This window comes from Argiope bruennichi, chromosome X1, assembly GCF_947563725.1.
Source record: "Argiope bruennichi chromosome X1, qqArgBrue1.1, whole genome shotgun sequence".
Taxonomy (NCBI): Eukaryota; Metazoa; Arthropoda; class Arachnida; order Araneae; family Araneidae; genus Argiope; species Argiope bruennichi.
The window spans coordinates 68,633,607-68,657,384 of record NC_079162.1 but is presented as its reverse complement, the minus strand read 5'-3'; the positions used below and the strand labels follow the sequence as shown (position 1 = coordinate 68,657,384).

At 30.5% G+C, this 23,778-nt stretch overlaps 1 protein-coding gene and 1 non-coding gene across 2 annotated transcripts in view; both read right to left on the bottom strand.

Annotated features, from left to right (window-relative positions):
- Window positions 1-2,478: 2,478 nt before the first annotated feature.
- LOC129958801 (G-protein coupled receptor moody-like) overlaps window positions 2,479-23,778 on the bottom strand; it is a 99,282-nt gene continuing 77,982 nt past the window's right edge. Inside the window, exon 6 of the mRNA XM_056071487.1 lies at window positions 2,479-2,667. Within this exon, the coding sequence (XP_055927462.1) occupies window positions 2,623-2,667 (45 nt within the window). The 3' untranslated portion in view covers window positions 2,479-2,622. The remainder of the gene's footprint in view (window positions 2,668-23,778) is intronic.
- Trnat-ugu (transfer RNA threonine (anticodon UGU)) lies at window positions 12,720-12,792 on the bottom strand. Its single transcript has one exon. It is a non-coding gene; the product is annotated as a tRNA-Thr (tRNA).

Sequence of the window (23,778 nt, the reverse complement as noted above, 5' to 3'; positions counted from 1 at the left end):
AACGATGTATGAACATTTACAAGACTGTGAAAAAATATTACTCCAATTTTAAATGAAATATAATCAATTTAAAAATGTTAGCACAATTTTTAATTAATAAATAGTTGGTTATATAAAGTAGTAGTTAGATATTTTTTGATAAATAGTTGGTTTTAATAGAATTTAAATTGTACAGCTCTCCCAAAGTACAATACCTTCTCTTAAGGTTTATCTGCATCTTTCTGATCGAAAGTGATTTATAACTTTTGACAATTTGTTTTTCATGTTTTGATTACAGTTTTATTCCATTATTCAAAGGCAAGCAATATTATCATTTCAGTTACACTGCATTACTCCCAATTTATAACGCTATGCCAATTTAATCCTGTTAGCCATTGAATTCCTGGTAAGAAGAAAAGTTGATGCAATTTCAAAGCACATGACGAAGTTCAATTAATTGTCAAATTATGTGAACAGTTACATTTGTTAGATGATGAGATTTGAAATGAGCAGATCCTCATTTGTCGTTACAAATTCAACATTCATTCATTTGTCGTTCATTGTCAATTGTTCATTGTCATTCATTGTCGAATTCATTCATTTGTCGTTCAAATTAATCAGCGTGTGAGCTGTTATATAATAGAAAACATTATACATATATTTGGTTCAACATAATACATCAGATTTATTAAGTGCAAAATTATATGAAATGTATGCAATTTAAACATAGATTTATTTGTATTTCGAAAACATTCAGAGCTCTTATACTTCTTGCTACGAAATGTAAAGAACATACTTTAAAATGTAATAAAGTTATACAAATAACTACATTTATCAAATAACTGTGACATGAAATGGATTGATCTTCATAATAGTAATGAATCAATCAACATGTCATCTGTTATGCAATCAAAAAACCATACAGTACTTGTTTGAATATATGAGATCAAATTTATTAAGTAGAAAAGGATATAAAATGTATTCAATATAAGCATAGATTTACTTATATTTTGAAGATATATAGCGTTCTTATTTCTAGCCGTGGAATGAAACGCATAAACTTTAAAATGTTATAATAATTGATATTGAAATATATAAGATTAAGTAATAAAATAAAAAATAAATAATTGCCGTTGAAATTTTACTATCAAATATTTCTTACAAATTTTCACCTTGTGATTCCAATAACAGGTTTAAATAACATATAAAATTATAAATAGAAATTCGTGATTAATAAAAAGATATTTCATTTAATTGAATTATCTAGAAACTTTATGCATTTATTTTGAAATCAAATAAAGTCAACTCAAGCATTGCCCTTTGGAATTCTTTTTGTTTCTTAAAAAGGATTGCAAAGTCAAGAAAGAGGAAAAAGAACGTAATGCCACAATACAGTGTAAGACAACGTGCAGTTAAATGGCAAAAACAATGATGTGCTTGTCACAGTGACGACTCCGAATTTAGTGTGTCACAGGATTCACGTTCCTTGCAATGACTCACACTTGTGATTCACAATTTCTGTATAATTAGATTACCTTTTCTCTGACGTTCCTTGCGATAACTTACACAAGTGATTCACGATTTCTGTATAATTAGATTACTTGTTCTCTGTTGTCTCTTAATTATAATAGAGAAATCATTTTATTCAATAGATGGCGTAGGACAAATACCATCAGACGGAATATATTAAAGGAATCCTGATACTAAACAGTCGTTTTCATTTATTGGAATCTCCAAGTTAATAAAACCTTTAACATTCTTCAGTGGATTCATCAACTGATAATGAAACAAAGTCATCAGTTCAAAGTAAAACTCGATTTCTCGTCAATTCTTCTGAAATTGATGCTTTTCATACAGAATATGGCTTCTTACTCTATTTCAGGACTACTAGAAACTTTGGAAAAACTTTTTCAAAATTGTTGAATTTTTTAAAAAAAATAACTCTTATATCTACCAGAAATTTTTTGCCTCAGAAGCAATAAAATGGATTAATGTGAAGAAAAACCACACTTATTCGAAATTTCCAAATCGTGAAAATCAAGTTTTCAAGTTTGGAAATGTACTATTCTGCTATACTCATTTGAATTTAAAGCATGCCTCGGACTAACGAAGAGAGATTGTATAATAAAATAATCTGACATTCAGTATTTAAATTTACATTAATTAAAACAATGCAAGCAACAAGCAAGGAAGAAAAAAGAGCAGAATTTGGATTTGCTATCTTTTTTACTCATCAATCCAAAATAATATTTAATAGTTATTAGAAAGAAGTTTAATTAAAATAGGTATCAAATTTTTAGTAAAATATCTTAAGTTCAAATTATTTCCCTATTTTAAATTGCAAATGTTGAAAAACCTGAAAACTATTCTAAACAAGACCATATTAAAATTTTTGGAATCTTAGTAATTTTTTGTAACGTTTACACAGAAACCCTGTCCTGTTTTATCTGATAAATCTTTGACTAGAGTTAATTGTGCATTTTATTTATTTATAAAAAAAAGTCAGATCGCTTCTAAATTTTCATCATAGATGAGAAATTCCATTTACATAAAATTTTCTTCATATTTTCTTCATTAAAATGCACCAGCTTTATATTCATATCATCTCATCATATTCTTTATCTTCATTATCTATCATCATATTCATTTCATCTCATTTTCTTCTTCAACTTTCACAACTTCTTGTTTCTGAAAATAGATCAGAATGCTTATTAATAAGATAAAATAGAAATATGAGTAAAATGAGAAATGAATAAAGATTCAGAGTCCTGCTCGGCTATGGGTTTTAGGTCCAGTCAGAAACAACGTTTCTGTTTCTTAATTTCATGATTTTGTTGCTATTTGAACTCGCGAAAATAGCAAAGATTGGAATAACGAATAGCAAGTTTTGGAATCAATAAATTGTTTTAATCTTCGAATTAATTGAGAAAAGGTATAGAAAGTAAATGCCCTGAGGCAAGTCTTTTTTTTTTCCTTTTTTTTTTTTTTTTTCCCATCTTTTCTGCTGATATCCTGCTTGAGACAGAAATATTTTCAGTCTCATGTCATGTTATTTGTTTTCGAGAACCCATAACTATGTAAAAAAATTTATCAATGATTAATAATAAATAATTCAAATACAAATAATTCTTCAGCAAAAATTTGAAAGAAATTTTTAAATTCTGCTTTCTTAATCCATTCGAGGCAGATTGTATACCATGCATGCAATGAATTTACAAGCTAAAAAGACGCATAGCACACTATATGCACAGTGATATTAATTGCAATAATTTATAAGTAAGGAAAAAGCAGCCGTCTTAAGGAAAAGTAGCATGTATATAAAGTTAAAAAAAAAAAAAAAAAAAAAAAAAAAAGAAGAAGAAGAAGAAACCCTCTCTGTCTCGAATTGAGTAATTAGTTTCGCATTCAAGTATACAAAAATTCAACAGAAGTAAATGTTAAGTTTTTGCGACACTTATGATATTATAAGACTTTATTTGCATAATGACAATCGTTAGTCGTTATAGAAGGCCAAACGACTTGAAGAAAAACTCATTACCAGTCGACTATTTAAGACTTAGACACGTTTATATATAGAATTTTAACGCAATTGATAATACGAATGTGGGTTGGATAAAGATTTATCGATATCGCCTTTTCTGCACATCACTGTGTTGAAATCGGCCAAATGCATGAAAACAACTTTTTTTTATACAAATAAATGCATCCAATATGCGTAGCCATATAATATATGTAGCTAGTATAAGAATATGAGTAAAATATAATATTTGCTATTATCGCAGATTTAGATGGGATAGGATATGAAACTGCTGCTGTTATTGCTTAAAATCATTTTGAATAACTTTTAAAAAAAAGTATATGTTTTCCAGAACGATATCTAGAAGATGAATTTGAAATAGACTAGCTTGGCCTGCTTTGACTTTCTGTGCATTTACTCATGCCCAATGAGGCGCTCGCTTATTTTGCCAAAATAGGGCGCTGGGGGAGGATATGAAAGAAAATGCATTCCATGTATTAGCAGAAGCCATGCGGCAGAACATTTGTGCGGTTATGTTACTTTGAAAGTAAATTATGATGAGAGTACGAGAAAATAATATCCCGCTTCTGCCGTCGTTTACTCTAGCTAAGTAACTATTCATAACTGGAGGCGGAAGTGAAAGTGTATGTATGACCTGGGCTTCACTTACGCAATTATGTTTACATATTGATAAACTTTTGTTAAAACATAACATTCAATCTTATTTGTGAAACAGCATTAAAGGTCTTGCAAATTCTTTTATGGTTTATCTATTTTTTGTTAGATAATGCTGGAAGAGATTTCTTTTACAATGTTATTATTTGAGCTTGTCGAATGTTTCGAAATGAAGTGGTAAATTATCTTCATTTTAAAGTAAAAGGTGACCAAACCCAGGTTTGTTATAGAATACATGATCTGTCGGTGTTTATCAAAATTTCGTCCTGGTTTCTTCCTTCAGATATATTCAAGAAATAACTTGTGTCTCCTTACAGGAATTATATTCTTGTTCTTCGGGTGTATATCTTTTGTCAAAGATTGTGTTCACACACAACCTTTCATTTTTAATGCTATTCAAAACCGGTTCGCCGTCCTTTCTAACAGTATCAAATGTCCAAAAACAAAGTCATTGATTGGCACTTTCTTCTGAGAAACATATCAAAAGATATTATGACAGATTGACAGAGATGGACAAAAAAGAACTTTGGTTTAGTATGTTCGAGACTGTTCAACTAATGAAAAGACAACAGCTTTAGGGCTAGAAAAAATTCATAATCTTAACAAAAAGAAGCACTAATTTAATAATTTCTTTTGCATTGTAGGAATAAACAAGATTGTTCCGGAATCACACATGATGTCTGTTTTTCTTTTACATTTCAGATCTTCAATTACTGTAGTTACTGAATGACATACAATTTGTCATGTATTTATCAGTCTTGGAATCATTCGTTATTTTTTTTTCATTCAGACATTCAGTTAGAATAGAGCATTTAGTTTCCCCTGTGCTTTGATATATATTTCACTCATACAGTCATGTTAGTTAGTTTCTTTCCCTTTATTTTTCTTCTTCTTTTTTTCTAAACGATATATTTTCCTTTCTAGCTCATTTAGTTTTTTTTTTTTTTTTTTTTTTTTTTTTAATCTTAATGCATTTTGTTTCTTTTTTTGTGATGTATTTTGTTTCCAGCATTATCTGATTTCGCTTAACTTGATGCATTTTTATGCTGTTCTCTTAATCACATTTAACAGTCTTATCTTCCAATACTACTGAGAAAAATTTCTTTGTTTTTCTTTCCATTCTTTTGTCACTAAAAAGGATGTAAAATTTAAATTAATTTTAGGAATACTTTTTTCCAAGTTTCTTCTTGAGTTCTGTACCGATATTTCGATTTTGAACAGAGCTCGAAAACTAGCTTTAATGAATCGCTCCTTATTGACAGACACATACATCATAGCACGCATCTGATTTCTTTGCGTCTAATTGCCTATCCAACATATTACATATATCATAAAGTACTCTGATAACAGTTGGGTACAACACGCGACATTGCCGAACCGGATAATGTCATTAAAGACCGTTTTGTTTCGAGTTCTTTTGTTTTGTTTCGCCAGAAGATGTAACGAAAGCGGGAAAGAAATTCATCCGCAATTGCAGCTTTTAGTATCCGAGTAGTAGAAATTCAGTACAATCGGGAGTACAGTGTAAAGTACAATACTAGTAGATGGGCAGTGCACACACACCTATGAGTGCACTTCTGATAACGGAGGAGCATCGGACAAAAAAATAGCGACAAAGAATCGAATGTGTGGTCAAGGTTTTAAGAGGTGAATAAAATGAACTTCCATATTAAACAATCCCTTTCGGATCCAGAAACAGATAATGGTATACTGAAGCTTTTTCCGTTAAGGATTCATTGTTGGGTGGAAACACACACCCACCTACACACACACACCTACACACACACACACACACACACACTCACACACACACACACACACACACTACCATTTCAAATACGTATACCTTCAAAACGTATTCTTGGTTATAAAAAAAAAGAATAATATAATGATTTCCTAATTAACAATAAATTAAATTTAAAATGGTTATGCACAAAGTTTCAGCTAAATAATTTATATCAAATCACCATCGTTGATTTTAAATTAAGAAGAAATGGGAAGGAAGAAGAGATATTAAATTCCACTCCCAGGTAAATTTTATAAGTGACCCAACAAAGTCATGACCCACAGCTTAGAAAGATTGTCCTAACAGATGAAAACTTAGAATAAGGAAGTCAGATGAGATTCCTCTTTGAGAGTTAAAACATGAAATTGCCTATTCATGTACTGCTGTTTTCTGTGTACGTTTTCCGAAATATGTCTGTCTTAAAGAGCTTTTGACAAAGTCTTTCCCTAATGGTAAAATGCCAGAATTGCATTATCTTAACAACCTCGTCTTTCAGTGCAAATTTCAATGAGGCCGACAAAAATCCCCTCAGCGAAACTTATTCTTAGAAGCATTCATTCCCTTTCACGGCGCTATCCAAGACAGATATTAATGGCAGTGGGACTAAATAGTACCTGTCTAGCTTTTCAGCGCCTGGGATTTCGATGCCGCCGAAGTCCCTGATTTCTTCTAGACCGTGAAAATAGTATCTTTTGGGGTATTTCAAGTGTCTTGGCTTTTATCTTCTTATTTATAGGCCTTTTGATAACATCAGTTTGTAAAGGATTTCGTACCTGCGTCTTTTGTACTCACAGTTCTTTGTTTGAAACTGAGTTGGTTGTTTCTGGGAGATTTGCTGATAGCATGGTTACCCTTTAATCGAGGGCCGTCAAAAGAAACTATTCTTGTATTTATTTTTGCTGAAGATTTTGGTTTCTCTTTCAGTACCTAAAATAAAGCGCTTGAATAATCTCTAATTTATAAATGTTGGATAACGCAGAATATTAAATTTCCAGTTTTCTGATCTCTTTCAAGTATCACTTTCATCAGAAAATGAAATATTTCTCTGATCTGCCAAGACCATTAAAATGGAGCATAAAGTATATGTATTTTGATTTTAGAAAAATGCAGACCGAAAAGTTAAAAAGAAAAAAAGTAATTTCTGAGGAAAATCTCAATGGACTGCTTTGTTGTTTCCAATTTGTCGGTTCGATACATTTTCAAAATGAAGCTCGCAATATTATTTTTTCTTTTCTTTATCGTTCGCTCAAACAGTCAATCAAAAGTGAGAAGATGAAAACTGATATTGCTGCGAAAAACCAATTATGGGATCTCCCGGAAAATATTTCGACGCAATGATTTATTGCGTCTAATTTGCTGAATCAACACATTCTCGAAATGAAGCTTGTATTTTTTTTTTTTTCTTTTTTATCTCGCCATTTTTTTTTCTCAGGCCGTCAATCAGACGTAAAAAGATGAGAATTTAAATAGTTCAAGGAACCTAATCTTGGTGACGCATGATGAAAATTTCGGTGGAATACTTTGTCGTGTTTAATTTGCTGAATCGATCCATTCTCGAAATTAAAGTTCTAATATTTTTTTTTTTAACTCTGCATCGTTCTATCAGTCAAATTTAAATAGGATGACGAAACGTGAAATCTTTGAAAGGGATCAGAAGATGAAAACTCTTTTATACTGGTCTCATACCATGTTTCATTAATTTAGCTTCTTCCATTTTTCACATACATATTGACGGATAAACAAACAAACAAGCGTATTTTGAAAAAAAAAAAAAAAAAAAAGTTCTTTTCGGGCTTAGTGATGTTAAAACGATGAAAATTAATCAAAACTACAATCGCGTTTTCTGATGATTGCAATATCTTCACTTTGTGTGTCTTTTGCATGAAAAAAAAAAATCTATATAAATAAAATGCTAACGTATAGCACAGAAATCGAGCTTATTACTAATCGTCGAATGGCAACTGTCAAATATAAACAAGACTTCATAAGAAATTCAGACTGCATTATTTATTGAACATTTTTACAGCTTAGCTAATTAATGGAGCCGCAACATATTATTAGATGTGCTCTGGAAATAATTCGCCATGACACCAAAGAGGACATTCAGTCAGAGGAAAGAAGATGTAAAAGAAGCTGGCTTTAAATAAAAAGTTCAATGAAGCGCAAAAATAGGCTTAACTATCGTCTCATAAGGAATCGTGGTAAGACTTAAGATTAATATATGGTTTCTAGCCAAACAAGTCAAAACCGTGCCAATCGTCCAAAAACGATCCAAATTTAGATGTATACGTGAAATGCTCATAAACGGTTTTAAAATTGCAATAAAAAATTGTCACGATTATATTTGGCCAGAAATCGCTCGAAATTTTTTCAATTTTGGAGCCCATTTATAAATTTTAAGTCTAGTCGTAATCGTTATGATTTTTTTAGGGAAACTGATACTCATATCTTCCAAAACAATTTTATAAAATATGCTTTTTGTATTATCTTAAACCTAAACAAAATTATCTTTTTAATGATATAAATTTCATTTCCGTACAGTTTTCCCCTTAACTCAAACAATATTTTTAATTCAGCTTGAAACAATGAATTCTGAAACAATATTTTTAAATGCTATGATCGAATTCAAACTCTATTAAAATATTCAAACACGTGCTTTTGCCAATCATTAAATCAGTAAATTTCACTTCTCCTTTTATTTCATAATATATACACTTTTAGCTTAGTCATATCAAAATCATATGTGTATTCCTATGTATCGTATGTGTTTTTGTCGTATCAAATTACAAGGTTAAATGGTTTTTTAAAGAAATACATCCATGTTAATAATTAACATCCTAAAAACCCAATAATCTTGGCGAACAAACTGGTCGCCAAAGGTGACTAATAAAAAACTAAAATAAGATACAAATCACTAAAGAATATAATTTAAAAAAAAAAAAAATCTCTATTCTACGTTTAACTTGCTGATGGATGTCCCTGAATTATATGTCTATCTGGCAGGAGACAATTTAACATAAAATTTTAAATGGCAGCAAGTACTTGAAATACCAACCTATCTCTTCTTTCTTTTTACACTCTCTCAATCTCCATCCATTTTCTTGGTAGAGAAGCATAGGAAACCGCAATGCTCAATTAAAATCATGTGCAAACTTTTCAGCTCCAGTTGCAGACCCCGAGGCCGGTTGTCTCTCCCTCATAGTTACCCTCTGAATAACCTTCATTATCTTTACGCTTTGTCGGGGTTGAGGACTCTCCCCTCTAGAGCTCACTCCCCTCATGAAACCCGATTCGGATAAGTCAATGTGAAATGGGTCAAAAAGGTGGTAAAAATAAACTGATATTGAGTTTCAACGCGAATGGGAAGGGGACTTTTTTCCCTCCTTTCTTCATCTGAATCCTAGAAAAACATTTGCCCACTTGGGTCCTTCAGTACAATCTGGATAATAGATTCCAGGGAAGGATGTCTGTACGGTGAATTATTTACTTATTCGATTCTTTTCGATTCAGTATTCCCGTGGTATTCATTGCATGGGTATGTAGCCACATTCGTTGGTGTTGAGTTGCACTGCTGTGTGATTTTTGGTAAAAGAACTGTTTATGTGGTCTCGAGGTATTCCAAGAAAATATATCGTTCAAAACAGTTTTTGAAAGTTTTAATACGGAGACATTTATATGCATATTATTTGTAAATGGAGTAATGCGACATGCATACGAAAAAATCGTCCTAAACGTTCTACAGAGTATACGGTTGGGCATGGAGTTATTATTTGTCAAGTTGTTACTTCTAGAGTAGTAGTTCTCATTGTGAGATTTTTTAAAAGATTTATTAGATTTTTGATTAAAAATCAATCAAGATTTTAACGTTTTCTCTCCGTAATTTACGGATCATGTTATAGTTCAAGAATAATTTTTAAACCACTTTAAAATAAAATTTTTAAAAAATTAAGTTTTTAGTGAAGCCAGTTTTATTTCGATATAGTTTATTTTTCTAATTTTAATAATTTTAAAAGCATTTATGAGTAATTTATAATAATGCTTTTCATTGTTTAATAACTGCAAACAATGAATTTATACTCACGCGCGTTGAGATAATATTAAATGTTTTTTTCTGTGAACGTTTTCTACGTTATTTAATTAAGAGCAAAATTTTATAAAATAAAGTTGGACGAAAGGAGTTCATATTTTTTTACGATCTTTTATTGAGTTAAAAATTCAAATCTCCCTTTAAAACTTTTTAAATAAATTATTATTTGCAGCAGTCTTTTGGTTGAAAACTAATAAAGAAGTAGAAAATAGGCTGCCTCAAAAATCATGTCAATAGAAAAATATTAAGTGTATGAAGGAATTGTTAATAATAAAAAACATTTAATTAACTTCTTAATTGTTTTTTTTTATTTCCTGATTATATAGTGTCTTTCATTTCCGGAATTTGCTATCTTACTGATTCAATTAAAAATCCATATAACATTTGAGGCGTTCATAGATTATGAGTAAATTTTGCTTCGATTATAACGCATTTGAATTTTGAAAAGCGTTAATTCGATACCGATTTGACATACGGATACGACGATTAAGGGATTAAAACATAATGATAATAGAACTGGATCTTGATTTTCATAACGTAAAGGTTATTTAATTGGGTCTTGATTACCATTCCTGTAACGATTATCCGAATCAAACAAAGGTCGGGGTGAGGGACGAATTAAGATTTGTAGGGCCCTTAGGCAATGGAAGAATCACCCACTTCCCACCTAAATTCTAAAACTTCTTTTTATGTTGATTTTTAATTTAGTCTTTATAAAAGCAATTATAATGTCAAAGTTCACTAACAAAACTTTTAATTGCGGGTCCTCTTCATGGGAGTTAGTTTCAGTATCTAGCCCATAACAAAATATTTAAAAATTAACTTTAAAGACAACACTAAAACAGTTATAAAGCTTTTCAACGTAATACAAAGTTTGCCAGAACTGTTGAGTCGTGAGTCGTCCGTCAATTATAAAAGAAGTTGCTCTACAGTATTGGTGAATTTGAAGTCATTGGGGAAAAAATGCCATAATGCCGAGAATAATGTTATGGAATTTGATATATGCTTTTAATATATATGTAATATATGTTTTTAATTTAAATAAGTTCAAGTACATGATATTTATTAATAAAATGAAAGTACAAAATTAAGATCTCCTGAAAATAATGCGAAAGAAAAATCTGAAAGCCTCCCCCCCCCTCGGTATTTGTGGGTTTTTTCAAGGCAATTGCCGACTTGGCTATATAATATTCAGGTCATGTGGATGTATAGCTTCCATAGATAACCATAATTTGAAAGGGATTTATAATTAAATTTTGCAGAATTTATGTTTTTCACTTTTTTGCTAGTCAGCACCAGTTCACACCAGACCAACGGCGAGTATCTGCCGTTGGTCTGGTGTGAAAATTTGGTGAGGGCACGTTAGCTCACATGTTGTCATCGTGACCTGAACACAATTCAAGTTTTAAAATATGTCCTAAAATAGTTATCGTGTCTCTTGACAACGAAAAGTTGAAATCAAATTTAAAAGATTTATCATTTTCGTTAATTTTGTTTTTTAATAAATATAATAATAAATAGATATTTTGATTTCAAAGTATCTTTAGTACAATTTTAATAATTCTTTGCTTCTATTACGAGATGGGCAGTCTTGATATTAAATGTATAAAGGGCTGCACTAAGAAGATGGCCTCCCAGGAGCGCAATCAGATCGAATAAGCGCAAAATGACTAGTGATAAAGATTGTTATATCGATATAATTTTCTGTATAAATAAAAACGAATTCAAAAATAAGCTCCTTATGACTTATTAAAAATTGATGCTAAATCAAAAATCTTCAAAAAATGTCTGAAATTTGTAATTTATTTATTGCAATGATACGTTTAATGTGTTGCCTACCTATTTTTAATCAATATAATTTATTTAGGTATTATTTTTCAAGAATATATCATTTCTAATATACTAATTATATTATAAAATTTATTAATCTATAAAAAATCGCAGAAATTTTTTTTCTTTGGGAATAAGGGGGGCATGGATCTAATTGAAAATTAACAAAAATGTACAAGTAAGGAAGAGGACGTAGCTTTGGCCGTTCTACCAGGGGGGGGGGCAGAATCACCTCCGTATGTCCCAGAATATATAGAGATAATAACATTATTATGATCTGTCGCATGATGTTGCTTAATAACAATGAGCAATACAGCTTCTGCCGTACATAATTATGTACCGCAGGTATAGTCATGACCGGGTTGTACAGGTGAAGGGACTTCCACATGTAGGTACCGACTATGTTAGATGATGATATTTTAATTTTTTTTATTTATCAATGAAATGGATTATGTTTTTATAACTTCGTAAAAAATTCAGTTTCCCTCAGGCTCTAACTTATGAATAGAATTGTTCAATGTGTATTTTGGAAATTATATTCATAACGTGTTTATGTTGTTTGTTTCTATGAAATATCATACGCATTATTTTTACAAGAGTTTTCTTGTCTCTTTTGATGGAAATTAAAAATTCTTACAAATTTATTAAAACTTTTAACCATTAATATTTCTAATCTCAGATTAGACGGTTGACTTTCATTTAATTCAAAATGTATTAAAAAATCACCATAACCTGCAACAAAATATTTTCAAAAACAATTTTGTTCATAAAAAAAAATATGGATGCGTATCAACCATTTACTAAAAAAAAAAAAAAAAAAAAAAAAAAAACGGAAAAAAAAATTTAGCCACCAGTGAGGATTGAACTCACGACCCCTGGTTTACAAGACCAGTGCTCTAACCACTGAGCTATGATGGCTTCGTCTGCGTCTGCGCAAGCGAAGTACAAATTTAAAGAAAACGCAATTAAACTTTATAGCACTATATTTGTAGCTGTCGTTAAGTAAATACAGAGAACAGATTCGTCAGTTTACATGACAAAAGAACTACACAGTATTAAAGATAACTACAGTAACATGTTTCAGAAAAGTTGAAAATTTCATTTCACATAAATCAGTGACGTAATGATGCATTGTGGTAAGGGGCAAAGAAAGGGCAATAAGGCCGTGATGATAATTAATTCCGCCAACTTCATTATATTTAAATTTGAAAATGTTTTATAAAGGTATTTTGCTGTAGCTGTACCTTAGATATTTGAGTTCTGGGTATTTCTGTGCTTTGAGATTAAGATGTACCCGGATGCATACTTCACAAATGTACATTCATTTTGCAACCGGAGGCGGTATTCTTAATTTCAACCAATCACATCATAGACAAGTATTTAAAAGGCGGAGCCTTTAATATTGAAAGAGCAATAGTAAATAAATATTACAAGATCATTGCCGTTATTGGCGTTTGATTCGTTTTTTTCGGGCGTTTTTTGTAAATTCATTCCTAAACGTCGATCCTAATATAATAACAATTTTACTGTCAATGATAGTATCATTTGAGACATCATGTTTCATCATATTGTTGATTTTAATAGCATAATATTAACGCATTTTATATTGGTTTAAATCGAATCTATCTTCAAATGTAGTAGGTTTCGGTAGAATAATCAATTTTGAAAAATCATGACAAATTATTTTTTAAAATTTTAACTCTTTCTTATGAAACAAAAACATTTTGGTTGGTACTTAAACTGTAAACATTGTATTTAATATGCGATAGGTAAATTGTGTAACAAATATGTGTCATCTATACCAAGACATTGATTTAAGATTGATTAAAACTTGAGATTTATTATTAACAAATCGATTCGAGAAGATATTATCTTTTATGGTAAGTCAAAGAAAATAGAATAGGCAAACTAACAGTGATTAAGTTTCCAGATTCTATAACCTAATTCTTTTAAAATGTCTAATCAACAGAAATATTGTTTTTTACTTCTATGTAATTTAATAAAGATAAAAATTTTCACTCATTAATCGAAATATTTCAACCAAGTTTCAAAACTTTTGCTCGTGTTAATATTATCTCTCATTACAAATCTGAAATCGGAGATTGATGTTAACTCATTTTCTTAAATTTTCTTAGTAAAATAGGGCGACAATAACTCTTGAACAAATATTGCAAAGAACTTGCAATGCAGCATTTGTTTGCATTCTTACTTTTACGAAATTAGAGCTGTGATTGGTTAAAATTTCGAATACCAACTCCAGTAGCAAGATAAATGTGTATTTGTGAAATATGCAGCCCGGAATAGAATATGATTTCTTTTCGTTCCTAGTTCGTCTTCAGTGGCTTTCCTAGTGCAGGGGCTCCCAGGATATGATATTGTTTTTTCGCTCTTTCCCCATATTCTTCTTTGAAAATGACATTAATACACCGACACTTTGTTGCCAAGGGGAAAGAACGGAGCACGGGCGACTATATTTCCCTTGCCTCACCCCCTCATCCAAGTCGCTATGCCATTATTTCTGGGGACATGGCAGGATTAAAGATCTTTTAGACAAAGTATATCTCAGAGCGCCTCTTTTCCTCTCCGCAATTTCAAAAACCAGAAAATTTTAAATTGATTTTAATATTATTCTCTATATAAGCAGATTTAAACAGCAAGTTTCTGATAAACTCAAATAACAAGTCAGAGTTATTTAATTTACATGCACGACCCTTGAAAATTAGAGTACAGTATAAAATTACACACACACACAAAAAAAAAAATGCCCCCCCTTCTGAATTACGGAACCACAAATTAAGTATAAAAAAATTCTTATTCATGATTTTAATTCGTAATTTAAATTTTAATTCATAATTTATTCCCTGTACTGATGATAATTTTACTATTTTTATAAATATCCATGTCGATTTTTTTCCCCCATTTCGAAATATTTTTCATTAAATGAATCCGTGTTCTAAACTTACGCGTTTCAAAAACATAAGTTGTTAGAGAAAAGATTGTAAATATTAAATAATCTTGAAAACAAAAAGTAAGTTCCTGGAAATAAATTTCTCCAATATTGAAAATACTTTTTCCATTTACTTACACATATAAAAAATAAACAAGCAAATAAAAATAATTTAGCGAAACATCATTTAGAAACTAATGAAAACAATATCCGTTTTATATAATTGATCTCCTTGCTGTTTGACCGAGAATGGTACGCGTATCAGATCATCGCGTTTTAGACTTAAAAGCTAACAATAAGTCATTCTAAGCCATTATTATTTCGTATAAGACCTTATTCCGTAAGGGATGGAATGGACGGATTCCTTAAGGATGGTCAATGGATTTTTAGTTGAATTGGTAAAAGAGCACGTTCCCGAAGCGGAAAGAATAATCTAATTAAATGGTAGTGAAAATAACGCAGTTAAGCGTCCCCATTTGATTCACGACTTAAAACTAGGAAACCTTATAAAATTCTTTTCCAATTAAACTGTCATTAGTGCACTTAGTGAATCCCATTTGGTTCATGGTTTTCAACTTATGGAAGATTGTGACATCTATTCATCAATGAAAGAATCACTAATTGATTCTCCGAGTATAGAATTTTTTGTCATAACGAGGTACGATAACACTAAAATCAACAACTTAAAACATTTTAAACATGCTATCAATCATGTCCTAGACTGCGAGTGCTACAAATCGAGTTGCGTTCCGTTGACTTTTTACTGAAAATTATCCTTTTGAAACGCTCTAATTTTTCATATCTCTTCTAAACTAATTCTTATAACAGAAGCTGTCATTTAATTACCCGAATTATTTTCGTTTGAATTTTTCTATTTGTCTGAATGATTTTAATTTTCACATTTCTAATTTTTCCATTTATATGGATTATTTTCATTCAGATTTTTCCATTTATCTGAATTATTCTGGTACAAATTCTTTCATTTATTTGATTTTTTTTCATTTATCCGAATTATTTTCAATTGATTCCCCGCACCTCCCCCCTTTTCTGAATTATTAATGATAATATTTCCATTTACCTAAATAACTTTCATTTGAAGTTTTCTTCTTATCTGAATAATTTATACAAATATTTCCATTAATCTTAATTATGTTTATTTTATTTTTTCATTCATCTGAATTTCTCTGATTCCATTTTTCCGATTTCAAAGTAGGTGGAATAAATTTCGTTACATCGTCTGTTTTAAATACGTGTATGGTGCTTTTATTATAAGCTTTATTGAGTTACCTGTATATTATTAGTCTCGATGTTACATAAAAAAATAAGGCAAATTTTGTGCGGTTTATATATTCATTAACCTAAGTAACCAAATTAATTAATCAAAGCAAAAGACATTGCTTTGAAAATTTTCCATGCAATGATTCAATGATTAATTATTACATTCTGTTTTTAAATTTAAACCCACACTTAAGATCGCGAAAAACATTTTATTGCATTGAAGAAATCGTGAAAGACTTTTGCAATTGAAATGGAAGCACTAAAAAAAATGGTTTGAGCAGTCCTTTGCAAGTAAATTCAATGTAAATTGCTATGCAGTCATACTGAAAGTTGAAGCAAGAAATCATCATAATTTGTTGTTGCGTTTTGTATCATCATTGCACAGATGCTGTATATCTTGCCCCATTTTCTTACACTTAAAAAAATATCTTTACTGTGTGCTTAAGCCGCGCATATGATGAAATACACCAGATGTTAAGACGCAGGATTAGACAGAAGGCGGAAAATGCTATCCGTTGTACAGTCATGATCATTTTTACCTCCCCCCTCACAAAGTGCCCGTTTTTGGTAATAAACCGTTTTCGATTTATTTACCCAGACTAAGTTGATGAGGTACCTGAGTACTTTGTAGCAAAATTGCCGGTGGGCACAATTTGGAGCAAACCTGACCTCTAATCACCTGTTGCGCTGTGGGGTGCTTCTGGGGCCACTCCGCTGCCAGGCTGTTGTTTATTTGGATATCCGATTCCTCCTTGCCTCTTCTCCTACTCCCCCACTATTTGGCGCTCTGTTCTTCAAGAATTCAGCCAAGAAATCACCCGTCAAGGATGATGCTCATCGTCTTGGCAATGTTTTGTTTCGAACCGGCTTTAGTATCTCTTCCAGTTATTTATTTAAGTACACTCTGGTAAATGACGCTGCTGCAGTTGGAGGGTGTGTGTAGGGAGGAGGGGAATGCAATTCTGTTGACGAAACACGTTGTCACATTATTCGTTCGGGGTGACTTCACTCCGTATCGTCGCGAAGCAAATTATATGCGTGTATACATACATGCACATGTTTAAAAAAAGCCACGGAGTATGGAGGCAGATTTTGCCAATATTTTTATGTTTTAATTATTTATATTATGTCATGTGTGGTTTTTTTTTTTTCAGTTTATTAGAAGAAAATGGCATTAAAAATAAATGGAATCGAAGTAAAACTTAATTTCTTTTTTACCTGACGTATTACGAGCGCTTATATATAAAAAAAAATAACACAATTAACTGCTATGCAAGTGTGTGTTATTGGTAATACATTAAAAAAATTAATCGCGCAGACTTCATTCCGGAAAATCGCAAAGTAAATTTTATATATATATATATATATACAGAGTGGTTACAATTAAAGTTCCACTTTGAAATGGTCATAAAAGGAAAACTACTGGACCAAATGTTATCAAACTTGGTAATAGTTTAAAGAAAGTCAGAGGAATTTCTTTTTCGCCAAAAAAATAAATAAGTCAATAATAATAGCAATAACTTACCACCAGGGGGGAAATGGCACTGTATGCGACGATACGATACACCGACATGTGTTCAGCATTCCTCCTGATATGCTAAGAGTTACTATTATGAATGCAGTAATGTGACTTAACGTGCTTTCAAAAAATGGTGGATGCCACATTGAACACGCTTTGTAACACGCTTCAGAAACGATTAAACAAGTTTAAACCGATGCCTTATTTTGTTTAACTATATTGAATACATAAACATTCCTCCCTGATGATGAGTTTTTGAGCTTTTTTATTTATTTATTTTTTGTAGAAAATAAATTTCTATAACCTTCTTTAAACTATTACTAAGTTTGATAACATTTGGTTTTCCTTTTATGACCATTTCAAAGTGGAACTTTATAACCATTCTCTGTGTATATATATATATATATATATATATATATATATATATATATATATATATATAAAGGCTTAGAGAGAGAGAGAGAGAGATAATGTCGCATAGTATGGACATAGATTCTGCCAATAATATTTTTTCTCAAAAAAGACAATTCTTTAACTTTTATTAGTTGTAAATGGCTTTAAAAATAAATGCAGTCGTAGTAAAATTTAACTTCTACTGTTTTATTTGGCGTATTACGAGCGCTTATATAAAAAGTCTGTGTTATTGGTATTACATAAACAACTTTAATCTGGGTGACTTCACTCTATATCACCGCGAAGTAAATTATATATATACATATATATAATGCCACGTAATTTGAACTCAGATTTTGCCAATCATATTTTTTCTAAAAAAAAAAAAAATAAATAAAAAGACTTTTTTCTAGTTTATTAGTAGTAAATGGCATTAAAAATAAATGGAATTAAAGGAAGATTTAACTTTTTTATCTGGTATGTTACGAGCGCTTATATAAAAAAAATTAATACAATTAACTACTACGTAAGTGTATGTTACTGGTAATGCATTAATAACATTTTAGTCTAAATTAGAAAATGGAATTACTCATTTTAAATTTAGAGGGTCAAGTTTGAATTCTTCTCTCTGGATTATTTATGGATGATATTGCACAATTATTTTGGATATTGAGTTCATGTTTATAGTGACAGGCAAACAGATAGGCTTCCAAATAATAAATTTTGCATAAAATTTGGTTTACGTCTATATTTTTGGGCAAATGCTGCATACTTAATTTCATTTGCCTAACTGGATTTATTTTTGAATTATTTTGTTCACAGACTGACAAACATACGGATATGATTCCAAAAAAAAGTGTATCTGGGATTTAGAGATATATCAACATAAGGAGATTCGTCAAATTTTCGAAGTCGAATACATTGACTTTTTGTGTGTGTGTGTGTGTGGTTCGCATGCTAGAAAGAAAAACTTTTGAATTTATTTGTTTTTTCGCATGCTATAAAGAAAAACAGTTTCTTAAGAAAAATTTCTGATCTAAAATATAGTTTTTTTTTAAATTTTTTAATTGTTCTTTTTTTATTATTATTATTAGTTAATGCTCTATTTGCCGGATTTTAACTTCCTTCTTACGCGTCTAGTAAGAAATTTTCCGTCAGAACAATGAAAAAGTTTTCATTGTTCTGACATTGTTTTTTCGCATGCTATAAAGAAAAACTGTTTTTTAAGAAAAAATTCTGATTTAAAATATAGTTTTTAAAAAAATTTTTAATTGTTCTTCTTCTTCTTATTATTATTATTAGTTAATGCTCTATTTGCCGGATTTTAGCTTCCTTCTTACACGTGTAGTTAGAAATTATCCGTCTGAACAATGAAAAAGTTTTCATGCATTGATAAACATTGTTGTATATTTTCTTTGTTTAGGAAGATAACAGCGATTAAAAGAGTTAACTCTTTCTCGGACCTTGGGAAGTATGCTTCCCACCAAATTTATCAATCTTTGTATGAAATTATGTAGGTTGGCATAAGTTCTGACAATTTTTTTAGTAAGTCAGCAACTTAGATGCTTCAGTTCTTTATCTCAGACAAAATGATGTGTTTTGCTTTGCTACTTAATTATTAATTACCAAATTAATTAATTAATCAAATTAAATTTATCTAATAAATTAAATGAATCCCTTTCCTTATTCTAATTTCAAGCCTAAAAATATTTTAATATAATATGACTAGAAAAAAATGGCCCTTTAAAGGGTTAAACAAAAATACATGACATAAGCAATTGCAGTTTAAGAAAATTACCTCCTTGAAATGTTTGTAAATAAAAAGAGTTATTACTCCTAGGTAGCGTCTTTACAGAATTATTTCCCCTAATAATTCTGCTTCATGTTGCCGTCAAAGCGATAAAAGTCTTGAGCAAGAGAAAATTTACTATCCAGCTTTTCGAAACAGCGGTTTCTAAAATTGTAGCCAAGATCCTTTAGATTAATCTTGACAACAGACACCTGATAACGGGAGCACATAAACACAAGAGCAATTTCAGTCTATCTTAACGGAAAAGCACTCATTCAAGTCTAGTCCTGGGACCCGTCACGCACAAATGGGCTTAGGACTTGACACAGGAATGTCGACTGGAGCACTTCCCCTATAACGATAATCATTTCAGCTGCTCAGTCCCATTCAATAAGTTAACTATGAGTAATTGGAGTCACAGACTTGAAGGAAAATTGTCTTATCTGTGGCCAAAAAGAAACTGTACGTCGGCCGCTAAGATAGCGCTTTTGGCGAAAGGGAGCGTAAGTCGTAAAAGATAACACAGTTATGAAGTTGAAAGGCACGCTTTTCACATTCAGAAATTCTATTGGGAACCCTAAGTTCAGGTTTTAAGCCAGGGATTCTTAACATTGGGTCGCGACCCCAGATGGGGTCGAGTAATTTACATGGCGCATGCTTATGTTAGAATTTTCAACACCTCCTTGAAAAATATCATTGAGGAATATATTCCCTCTGTAGAATTTAATTGTAAGCCGAAAAGAAATATATTCGTAAATGGTAATCCTGTTAATATCATGTTGGTAAAGCGATTATTGTTTTCAAACACTCGGATTTACTTCATATAAGTCTCCACGGTAATTATACATAATCACCTATTTTTTACATTTACCGTAACACACACACACATATATATACAACAGATTTTTGGTATCAGGATTCGAAACTATGATATGATAAATATATAACGTTAATACGAACTACATGGCTTCGGGCCTCTGATTTTAGTTAAAAAAATATGCATACTCTGCTACTAAAATGATTACATCTCATTTAACTTTACATCTCATTTATTGGCATAGTGTAAATATTATTGAATCCACAAACTGAAAATTTTAACTCGTTCAAAAATGGGTTCTCAAAATGAATTTTTTAAAAACTCCATTTTTTAGGAATTAAATAACTCTAACAGCTGTGAATGTTCTAACTAGAATAGAATTATATTCTCAACATAGCTTAAGATACAGAGCATCTAATAATATCTAAATTTTGAAATATTTCTAATAAGTAATATATTAAGAGGTAAAACGGGAAGTCTTATAGCGAACGCATTCAAATGAAGTAACTTCACATCTAAAAAGCTGCCTGCCTAGATTGTATTATTTGTCTTTTTCTTTCTTTCCGTTATTCTATATATTTATTTAAACTGCATTTTTCTGAGAATAAATTCCATAAATAACGCTCTGAAACAGCTTGCAGAGTTTGGAAATGATCTAATTGCTCAGTTAAATGTGTTTTCCGCTAGCTATTTTAATAAATATCTTCTCTGTTAGTTCTCATTATTAAAATAACACTAGATAATAATTACGTAACCTTAACCATAGTTCCATGAATTCTTTTATTGCAGATTTCTTGGTTGTTTTTGAAAGAAAATAAGGAAATTTATTTTTAAATGAACATGGGGAGATAAATGCGATATAATTAAAGAGCTTCTCACTTTTTTTTTTCTTTCTCTTTTCTCTTTCTGGTATAAGAAGTATATTTCAAAGTAAATAAATGAATAAAGATGATTTGAACTTCTAGGTCGAAATACTATGATGTTTAAGCTTGATTAGTTTGACTTTTTTTCTTCCAATAAAGTTGTTTGATTCGTCAGTCTTTTTTTTTTTTCAATAAAAAAATTTATTCTTAATTATATAGTAGCCATAATCTGCACAGAAAAAATGTGATATCCTTGGAAAGCGCTTGTGTATTAATGTATAAAAAAGTATTATTGTAAAATACGGTTAAAATATTATTAAGATGACAAAAAAATTGTATGAAAAAGCTTTTATTATTAATAAATTTAAATTTTAAAATGATTTTTGAGCAATAATATATTATTGTTGTTGTTTCTTGTGGCACTTGCCATGGACATGCCCGCTGTTACGAAGACTGCGATTTAAGCCGGTGGGGGAGCGTCTCTTGTTTTTATAGTAGCGCCAACTAGGGCCAAGAGTACGACTTCGCTACTCAAGCAGCACTCATTCGCTTGCACAACCCCTTTTTACAGGAGGGCACATTCACACATCTCACAGATAGAACAACGGAAGAACAACCAAGCCCAAACCGGGACTCGAACTCAGGACGCCCAGACCACGGGGAAGACGTGCTACCCTTATGGCAGGACGCCGGCATAATACATCATGAAGTTATAGAGGAAACACATTAACGTTTTGAATAATTTTTAACTAAAAACCTAATTAAAATTTTTAAACTTCCTATAATTAATGATCACTTAATACTTAAGAAGTAACTATGTGCCAAATTTCATAGCGCTAGCTTGCGATTTTTTAAACGATTTTTTTTTTTCATTATACATGTTGCTATTACACATGTCACATGACGCAATTTACAAATATCATTATTATGCTAATATATAGCATTTGCTAAAAGCAAGAGTTTGAAGGATTTCTCAGGGAGATCTAAACCATATGTTTTAGATCTCCCCTAGTTAAAAAGAGAAAAGGAGGGACGGGAACTAAATGCGTCTGTCTATATGAATACGATTATTCAAAAGGGGAGCTACATAAATATATAAAATCCGACATATGGTTTTTAAACTAAATTGGCGCATTTCTATCAAATTCAGAATCAGATTCATCGAGAGATAGACGTCCAGTTCATAGGTATATGGACGTGATGGTTTAAAATACAAAGAATTAGATGGATGTTGGCATTTACTACTTGGCTCGAACTTGCAGATTTGTATAGAATTTTAGGCTTACGCAATCAATGAGAAGAGATACTTTTTCATCAATACCAAAGCAAATTAAAAACGAAAATTTCAGCTCACACCATTCCGATTTTAAAATAATCCTTATTTTTTGACTTCATAATATTTCTTTTCTTGTCGATGAAATTTGAATATCATAATTATAAATATTTAAGACGTCTGAAAGTGGCTATATAGATCATTTTTTAGAGTTGGTGAGATTCATGAATTCTAATATAAATATATAAATTACTTTATACATATTCTTTTTGAGTTGATGAATCGAAGTTAATTAACTAACTGTAAATATTTAAGATGACTGAGAATGATTTCATTGGTATTCTTTTAGAGTTTGTGAAATTGAAGATCAAGCTATACACGTTTAAAATATCTGAAAAGAAATATAAATATTGATTAATTAAAAATTCTCGCTTTATTTACAAATTATTATTTATTAAAGATTTATTTTGTCATCAAAGAGATGGGAGATGTTTTATATAGAGATTAAGTAGATTGGTCCTTCATTGCAATTCTGTTTGCGAGATTATGAACATAAATTAATTATTTAATATCTAATAATAATCATATATATCTTTTCTGCTACCATGACTGATTTAAAATTTCATTTTTTTTTTTGAAAACATAATGTTTTATTAAAAAAAAACTTATTTAACTAATTGTATAAATGCTCTTGAAAAATTCCTCTCTGAATATAAACATTTACACAAGTGTTTCAAAACTGAAATTTTTATAAAAGATGTCAGTTTTACTTTAACTGAATAAATCTCTGAACGAAAGAATTCTGAAATCGGATCTAAAATGCCTTCAAACAAAATCGATTTCATTTGTAATTATTTTTCTTTTTCTAATCTCTTTTAATTTAATTCCCACCTAAGAATTAATTTTACTGACAATTAAATTAGGGTTTCCATTCCTTTCATTCCGTCAAAATCAATTTCAGGCCAGTACAAACTACAAAAGAATCGTGACATTACTTCCAGAACGCGATGTTTTCCTTTCGTTTT